Source organism: Brassica napus, chromosome A4 (genome assembly GCF_020379485.1).
Source record: "Brassica napus cultivar Da-Ae chromosome A4, Da-Ae, whole genome shotgun sequence".
Lineage (NCBI taxonomy): Eukaryota > Viridiplantae > Streptophyta > Magnoliopsida > Brassicales > Brassicaceae > Brassica > Brassica napus.
Genome location: NC_063437.1, coordinates 1,079,042 through 1,088,970, shown reverse-complemented (window position 1 = coordinate 1,088,970; position 9,929 = coordinate 1,079,042). Strand labels below are relative to the sequence as shown.

Sequence of the window (9,929 nt, the reverse complement as noted above, 5' to 3'; positions counted from 1 at the left end):
ATCCGATTTTATTCGTAAGTAAAATAAAATTTTAAAAACAATTTAATAATAATATTTTATTACAAAAATAAAACATTATATAACATTTTAAATTCTAGTACCTAATATAATAAATTTAATTCATAAAAATATTGTAAAATTGATATAAAGTATAATATATATAACATATATATATATATATGTATATATAAGTCTTTACATATATGTATATATATGCATATAACATATCGAATTAGATATATGTTCCTAAAAATATTGGTATATGTGATTTGCTTCTTTTTTGGATATTGTATTTTAGTATTTGATTTGTTTCGTAGAGTTTCAAATATCCAGATTTTTTGTTCAAATCAAAACGGATAACGAATTGAATCAAAATTTATGAATATTTTGCTCAACTTTATCCGTAAACAATAAAAATAATATATATATATAGTTTGGCTTTTGATTCGTTATCTATTTTTATTTAAACCGGAAAATCCAGAGTTTTATTGGAACTATGTATGTGAGTTTTATATTAAAAAAAAACACAAAGTACATAGTGTGAACACGTTTATGATTATAGTGTGAACGCGTTAGCATATTTATTATCAAATCATTGTGAGGTTGTCACGTGTCTATTATAATGTGAATGCATTTATTACAATGCTTCTCTTTTAATATATAAGAGATTAAAATGTATACAATTAAAAGAAAAACTATGATTTATTTTATGTGTAATTTTTTCATTTGGACCATTTCTTATAAAGTATCAAATTTTGCATAATATAACTATAACATCTTCCAATTTCTTACCTTCTTTATTTGAAATAAAAGTTAATATTAAAAAAAATAAAATCTAACGAAATATTTTTGGCATCTTTGAAAGTTTATTTCCAAAAATTATTTCATTTAAATTCTAATTATCATAAAATATAATTATAAATTAAAATTCATTTTTATTTAAAAAGAAATTATAAATTCTTTAAAATATTTTAATTATATTTTAATGATAATAAAAATTCAAATTGATTAAGTATCAAAAATACATTTTACAAAGATTTTAAATAGATTCTCTTAGAAACAAATATTCATTTCTATTTCAAATATAAAAATAAAATATTTATATACTACTAAAACAGAAGTTATGACTTATTTCATGATTTATAAATTTTATAGAATTTTGCATGATATAATTATAACATGTTCCAAATCTTTATCTATTTATTTGAAATACAAATGAATATTTTTAATAAGAAAATCTTTTTTGGCATCTTCTTAAAATTTATTTCCAAAACTATTTGATTTAATTTCTGATTAAAATAAAACATTATTAGAAATTAAAATTAAATTATTTTAATTTTTGATAAATTGAAAAATATATTAAATAATTTTAATTATATTTTGATGAAAAATAATAATTTAATTGATTAATTTTAGAAAATATTTTTTACATAATTTGAAATATATTCTCTTAGAATAAAATATTAATTTCTTTTTAAAATAAAATATTTGTATCTTTTAAAACAGAAATCATAATTTATTTCATGTGTGGATTTTTTATTTAGAGCATCCTTTAGACGAAATCATAAAAGAAAATCTAATAAATTAAAATTTATCTATATACCACCATATATTCCTAAAAGCCTAAAGCTACACTATACTATATTCTCACATTCGCACCTTTCAACACATTTATCTTAATATTTTTTGTCAAATGATATGGAATAACATTTATTTTGTCAAATGACATGGAACAACATTTATCATAAAATTAGAGAATAACACCAAAATATTTATAATTTAATCGTAAATTTGTAGAATATAAAATTAATATTCTTATCTATATGAAAACTAATCTGTGCATCTATACAGATCAAAATCTAGTTGGTATAATAAATTAAATGATATTTGAAAAAACATTACTCGTACAAGATAAGAACACCATGACATAACTATCACAAACGGAAAGATTAACAAATCCAAAATATTGGTCAAAAAAACTTGCAAGCGCATGAAGGTGTGTGGAACATACACACATGAAATGCCAATGGCTTGTAATTTTTTTTCGTCCCTGCATTTTAATATGACAAAAATTTCTGTCCAAACATTACACGTGATATGGTAAACGTTACATGCAGTCTTCGCCGGATATATTAACAGTGAACGTAGCCACGATTTTGAACACATTCAACACCAACACTATATTATAGATATGGTACGTATATCATGACAGTAATCATGAAATTCTTCGGACAAACAATGGTGAACGTGAGCACTGATCACGGGCGCATTCAGAGATGACGTTGGACAAAAAGTTCCTGACGTTTAGTTGGTACTACCAATGATAGTAAAAACTAACAACCCAAAATGGATTTGGTTACCTATCATAATAGTCTTAAACTGGAAAGAAATATCCGAATATATATATTAGAAAAATACTATTAAGTTATCTCTCCATCTAAATATGATATTTATGTCCAAATATTTCCACGTAGATGACGTCTATTACCGGACGAGGAAAAACCTCTATATAAGAAAGAGTAATTCTCTCTTCAATATATCACTTTGAAATCTTAAAAAAAAAACACCAAACAAAAAAATAGAGATATAGAGATATAGAGAGAAAAATGGCTAGGGGATCTCGTTTTTTCATCATCCTTTCGATAATCTCATTGTTTGCAAACACAATCGATTCTAGAACATTAGATCGACATAGTTTCCCTGATGGATTCGTTTTTGGAACGGCTGCGTCTGCGTATCAGGTGACTTTAATGATTTTGATCTTTCAATGGCGGAATAGTTATGTGATGACCAATCATATTATCATATAAAATCTAATCATTATGTTATCAATACATTAATGATAGAATTATTCTGATATTTTGTATGTTCGTAGCTAACTTTTGTCGCTATAATGATTTCATATTTCGTTCTACATTTGTTTTTGCGGTATTATCGATCACTAGATTTTTTAACCGCGCTACGCGCGGATAAGATATTATAAGTATTTCTCAATTCTAAAAAATAATGTATAATATTGTATTATATTATTTAAAAAATATAAAATAAGACTACATAACATAAATATATTTTTTATATTTTCTTTGTGGAAATCATTATGTTGTTTGATTGCTGTACTTAATTCACATATTTGCATAGATATTTGTGATAGATGAATAACTATATTTTTATTATCAGTAAATAATATATATTTATTATATAATATAAGAAAAATAGAATTATTTACTTTTTAACAAACTTGTCTCATGTTGAGAACTCGGTTATAGACATATCATATTCGAATGAAACATTTTTACACTTATCAATCTTCTTAACAATCAAGAAACAAATCTGAATATCAAAACAATATCTCATACGATCTCTTTGTGGAATAACTGCTCTGAAGAAATTGAATTTATGCATAAAAAATGACTGGAAATGGATGTGCATATGTGTTATCTAAGTCAACTTTACAAAAAACTATGTATAGTTCATATATCATTTATGTCCATCCTATTTTTTTTGTCCATCATTTCTTAAACATCTTGAAATAAGTAATGCTAATTAATAATAAACTTTTTGCTCACAAAATAAAAATCAAATTTGTCTAATTATCGCTTAATTTGTCTAACTGATATATGTATTTCTCAATTCTAAAAAAATAATGTATAATATTGTATTACATTATTTAAAGAATATAAAATATGACTACATAACATAAATATATTTTTTAAATTTTCTTTGTGGAAATCATTATGTTGTTTGATTGTTGTACTTGATTCACATATTTGCATAGATATTTGTGATAGATGAATAACTATATTTTTATTATCACTAAATAATATATATTGATTATATAATATAAGAAAAATAAAATTATTTACTTTTTAAACAAACTTGTCTCATGTTGGGGACTCGGTTATAGACATATCATATTCGAAGGAGACATTTTTAGAGTTAACAATCTTCTTAACATTGAAAAAACAAATCTACATATCAAAACAATATCTCATACGATTTATTTGTGGAATAATTACTCTGAAGAAATTGAATTTAGACATCAAAAAGGACTGAAATGGATGTGCAGATATGTTATCTAAGTCTGATTCACAAAGTACTATTCATAGTTCATATATCATTAATGTCCATCCTATTTTTTTGTCCACCATAAAAAAATCAAATTTGTCTAATTATCGTTTAAATATTTTATTAATATTGTCTAAGAAGCTTTTAAGTGATATCATAGTTTAATTTATTAGTTTTTTTGTTAATTTTTAGAGGTTTTTGTATTTAAGATTTTTTTCCTTATTAAGCTTCTATTTCTTTCACAGAATTGATATATATATATATCATAAAAATTACCATTAAATCAGTTTTACTTATTTATTATTTTGTTTTAACGAAAATACACTTTTTAAATAATTTAATTTAAAATAAAATTATATATTAATTTGCTGTATTTTAACAATCTCATTGATTTAATTAATTTGCTTTGGTGGATAGCTAAAAAAGTTTTCATATGAATCGGGGAAAGTAAGCTTATGTTGTTATATTATATTTATTTTGTGTATATAGAATCTATATATAATGCTAGTGTAATAAAGAAAGAACATTATTTTTTTGTAACTTCAAAAAGATACATTATTACAATTTGAAATGAATCAAAATTGAATAAAATGGTAATTAAATATTTGTAAATCTAATTGTTTAGTTGGATTCTCATGAAAAAAAATCGATTGGTTAAACAAATGTTTCAAAATTTGTTGTGGTATTGTTTTGTCTATAAATTATAAAATTTATTGAATTAATATATTTAATTATTGCATCCTTAAATAATATTTTATTAAGACATTAGAAAAATATGTTTTGAGTTGTTTTGTCAAATTGTACAAAAATCTATGCTTTTTCATATTTGTAACTTCAAAAAGATACATTATTACAATTTGAAATGAATCAAAATTGAATAAAATGGTAATTAAATATTTGTAAATCTAATTTTTTTTATCTTGGATTCTCATGAAAAAAATCGATTGGTTAAACAAATGTTTCAAAATTTGTTGTGGTATTTTTTTGTCTATAAATTAAAAAATTTATTGAATTAATATATTTAATTATTGCATCCTTAAATAATATTTTATTAAGACATTAGAAAAATATGTTTTGAGTTGTTTTGTCAAATTGTACAAAAATCTATGCTTTTTCATATTTGTAACTTCAAAAAGATACATTATGACAATTTGAAATTAATCAAAATTGAATAAAATGGTAATTAAATATTTGTAAATCTAATTTTTTTTTATCTTGTTTAGTTGGATTCTCATGAAAAAAAATCGATTGGTTAAACAAATGTTTCAAAATTTGTTGTGGTATTGTTTTGTCTATAAATTATAAAATTTATTGAATTAATATATTTAATTATTGCATCCTTAAATAATATTTTATTAAGACATTAGAAAAATATGTTTTGAGTTGTTTTGTCAAATTGTACAAAAATCTATGTTTTTTCATATTTGTAACTTCAAAAAGATACATTATGACAATTTGAAATTAATCAAAATTGAATAAAATGGTAATTAAATATTTGTAAATCTAATTTTTTTTTATCTTGTTTAGTTGGATTCTCATGAAAAAAAATCGATAGGTTAAACAAATGTTTCAAAATTTGTTGTGTTATTGTTTTGTCTATAAATTACAAAATTTATTGAATTAATATATTTAATTATTGCACCCTTAAATAATATTTTATTAAGACATTAGAGAAGTATGTTTTGAGTTGTTTTGTCAAAATTTTACAAAAATCTATGCTTTTTCATATTTGACACGAAAATTTATATGTTAAACTTACTTTTACAAAATTCTTAACTTTGTCACGAAAACAAAAAACTATGTTTTTTCATATTTGTCAACGTTCTCACACTTTCTAAGAATATATTAGCTTAGTCACTTACTTATTTTTTTTTTACAAAACAAAGTATCGGAGTCTTGAAAGTTGAATTCATATTATTGTAAATGTACATAAGAGTTTGTGATTATATACTTAGTGGTTCTTGTATATTTGTCCAAGAAAGTTTCAATGGCTTAGTGGTAACTATCCTATATATATATCATACTAACCCGGGTTCGATTCTCACATTCGTATTGTTTTTTTTTATTTTTTACGAAAAATAAATGAGATGACATGGCAATTTTGGGTTCTCTAATTGGTTGATTTTTTTATCCTATGTGGACATCCTCTCCATGGCTTATATCCCCCTTTTAGTATAGTATAGATAATCTGTATGTTATAGTAACGTAATGTGAAGAAAGATTGATGATATGTAAAAAAAAAAAAAAAGATTGATGATATGTGTAGGCTTACCTATTAAGTGGGGCACTCTAAAAGTTTTTGATGCTCATAAAATTAAAACCCTACGTATATAATCGCTCATCTTCTTGCTCTTAATTATGTAGTTAGATTTCTTTTGGTTATAACAAATTACTAGGTTATATATGTCATCCTAAAATAGCTTTTCGATGAAAATAATATTTATTTTTGTTTATATTCATGCAGTACGAAGGAGCAACAGATGAAGGTGGCAAGTCTCCAGCTATATGGGACCACTTCAGCCGCACTTACCCAGGTTTGTCCAAAAACAATAGCTTACGGACCGAACTTGATTAACACACACTCATATACGAACAAGACCATATCTCTAATTAATTATTTGTTACTTAAAACTAAAATCTTTTGCTGCAGAACGGACGAAGATGCATAATGCAGATGTAGCGATTGATTTTTATCACCGTTATAAGGTACTATCTCTAATCAATCTCCTCTTTTTCTTTAGACTATAATAGTCAATCTTGTCATCTAATACTAAAACTAAATCAAACTATCAAATAATGTGAATCAAATCAAATATTTTACATCTTTAACTAAAGATAAGATCGATATATTGTATATTGTGATAAGGCATATCTAGTTGTTTAGATAGATCTAGCTTCTTGTATTTAGGATTCACATCTCCTAAACTTGTATACAAGGACATGCTTGGTTGATTGAATAATAATAGCTTAGATTTTTAACTTAATGTTTTTCTAAAGTTTGTAATCAGTAGCCAAAATGAAATTAAAGTTCAAGATAAGTCAATTTACTTTCTCAAAAGTTCGTACGTTGTACCTAGACCCGTATATAGTTATCGTTTTTGCTTTGGTTAAAAATATTGTTTTTTATATGACATAAACAAACAAAAACAGGATGACATAAAATTGATGAAGGAGCTAAACATGGACGCTTTCAGATTTTCAATCTCGTGGGCCAGACTAATTCCAAGTAAGCTTTTTATGTTTGATGATTATATTTTCTTCTTACAGAAAATAATTATAAATTTTGGTCAGTTATACGAGTTAATTTATGTGGTAAAATTTTCAATTATCTACAGGTGGAAAGCTAAAGGATGGAGTAAACAAAGAAGGTATACAATTCTACAAGGATCTTATCGACGAACTTCTTGCTAATGGTAAGATCACTAATTTACTAATTATTAGTTAATTGAAATCCTCTAATTAAATTAAAACTGTGCGTATAGCTTAAAGTAATAAAATTAATTGTATGTTAATGAACATGCAGACATACAACCATCAATGACACTATATCATTGGGACCATCCACAATCTTTGGAGGACGAATATGGTGGCTTTTTGAGCACTAAAATTGTGTAAGCCTAATTAGAATATATCTAATATTTTAAAACATATATTTATTTATATTGCAAATAAGATTAATCTTGTTATTTTTATGACTTCTTATCAAAACAGAGAAGACTTTCGAGATTTTGCAAGAATTTGTTTCGAAGAGTTTGGAGATAAAGTTAAGATGTGGACAACGATCAATGAACCGTACATCATGACTATTGCGGGTTATGACCAAGGTAACAAGGCGGCTGGTCGATGCTCATCATGGGTAAACGAAAAGTGTCATGCGGGCGATTCGAGTACCGAGCCTTACATTGTTTCACATAACGTTCTTCTTGCTCATGCGGCTGCGGTAGACGAGTTCAGAAAGTCTAAACAAATATCGCATGATAGCCAAATTGGGATAGTTTTATCACCAAGATGGTTCGAGCCTTTTCATTCCGACTCTACTGATGATAAAGAAGCAGCTGAACGAGCTCTTGCTTATGAAATTGAATGGTAACTTAATAATCTAAACAAAACAATCTTGAATAAGTCTGCTTATACTCATCATCTCATTTTTATTTGGGTTCTATGTGTAACTAGGCATCTTGATCCAGTGATTCACGGAGACTATCCAGAGATTGTGAAAAAATACGCGGGAGATAAGTTACCTTCATTTACTGAGGAAGAATCAAACATGTTAAAAAATTCATCAGATTTTGTCGGAATAAACTACTATACAGCACGCTTCGCTACTCATATTCCTGAGATCGACCCAGCAAAGCCTCGGTTCAAGACTGATCATCACGTCGAATGGAAACGTACGTAGGCATGATGCTAATTAATTACTTATAAAATATTGATCCATGCCAATTTAATATATATTATACATGTAGATAAGATTGTAAACTAAACAATGTTTATGAATTTATTTGAAACAGTGACTAACCACAGTGGCCACATTATCGGACCCGGGGTACGTGCCACGCTTACTTCTTTTACATGACTATTATTTTATTTCATTTTTGACTATTATTTTCTAAAGTGCAACATAAAATATCATCCTATAATTTTAATATTTGTATTATTTTCTACAGGATGAGAGGGGTTTAATATTGTCTCATCCAGAAGGCTTGAGAAAAGTTCTAAACTATATCAAAGATAGATACAATAACATTCCAGTCTACATCAAAGAAAATGGTTAGAGAACTTTTTTTATTCTCTCAACTAGAGATTCCCAAACTTATAAGTTATATCTGTTAACTAGAAAATTCTGGATTGTATAAACAATAAATAAATTGTTTGTAGTATTGTGTCTGAGTTTTTTAATTTTTCCCAATTTTTAGATGTAACTTCTTATAACCTATGTTGATTATGAACTGCAGGAATCAACGATAATGACGATGGTACAAAACCAAGAGAAGAGATTCTTAAGGACACCTTTAGGATTGAGTACCATGACACGCATATCCAACAACTTCACAAAGCTATAGTGTTAGTTCTCGATCTTTCTCACAATCTATATATACGTTTCCATTAAAATCGTTAATTCTTTTATTGATTAAAACTTATAATATGGTTATAGTGAAGATGGTTGTGACGTAAGAGGATATTATGCATGGTCAATGATGGACAACTTTGAATGGGAACATGGGTACACTGCTAGATTTGGTCTTTACTATGTTGACTTTGTCAACGGTCTAAAACGTTACCCAAAAGACTCGGTGAAGTGGTTTAAGCGGTTCCTCAAGAGATCGATCGGTCAGGCTAAAGAAGAGGAAGTGAAGGAGATGTTACGTGTGGATTGGAATAAGACTCTGCATGAGCAAGTGAGTTTTGGTGAATCGTCAAGATTTTTTGTATCTTTCATGGCGACGAACCAATCGAAGAGAGAGGAGGAGAATCGTTGCTCGTCTGATTTATTTTATGGCCGTTTTGATGTTTTGAAGAAGATAGAGGATTCATCATCATTTTATTGATTTTAAAATCTTTATGGTTAAATATGTATATTTGCTTAGAAGTTAGAACTTCAGGTTATGTATGAAAATTTTATCCGACTGTAATAATATTTTAATATTATCTTGAGGAAATATATGGCTATAATTTTTATCTGGAAAATATGAGGCTGCTTGCAGCTTTGGAACTTTATTGTGTGATAATTATTCCATTTACTTTTTTTTTATAAGAATGTTAATGTCATTACTTGAATGATGAGATGGAGACAAGATTACCTTGATCCTAGTCTGCCAAAGGCAAAGAGTGTTAAAAAGGTAAAAAGGACTCAAAACACAATT

General features: G+C 26.0%; 1 protein-coding gene across 1 annotated transcript; it reads left to right on the top strand.

Moving 5' to 3' along the window:
- Window positions 1–2,534: 2,534 nt before the first annotated feature.
- LOC106445112 (beta-glucosidase 30) lies at window positions 2,535–9,727 on the top strand. Its single transcript, XM_013886615.3, has 12 exons — window positions 2,535–2,741; window positions 6,530–6,599; window positions 6,716–6,771; window positions 7,216–7,291; window positions 7,401–7,478; window positions 7,589–7,676; window positions 7,777–8,151; window positions 8,239–8,456; window positions 8,577–8,611; window positions 8,733–8,835; window positions 9,021–9,129; window positions 9,221–9,727. The coding sequence occupies exons 1-12, from the start codon at window positions 2,607–2,609 to the stop codon at window positions 9,612–9,614; spliced, it is 1,737 nt and encodes a 578-aa protein (XP_013742069.1). The 5' UTR covers window positions 2,535–2,606; the 3' UTR covers window positions 9,615–9,727.
- The last annotated feature ends 202 nt before the right edge of the window (window positions 9,728–9,929 follow it).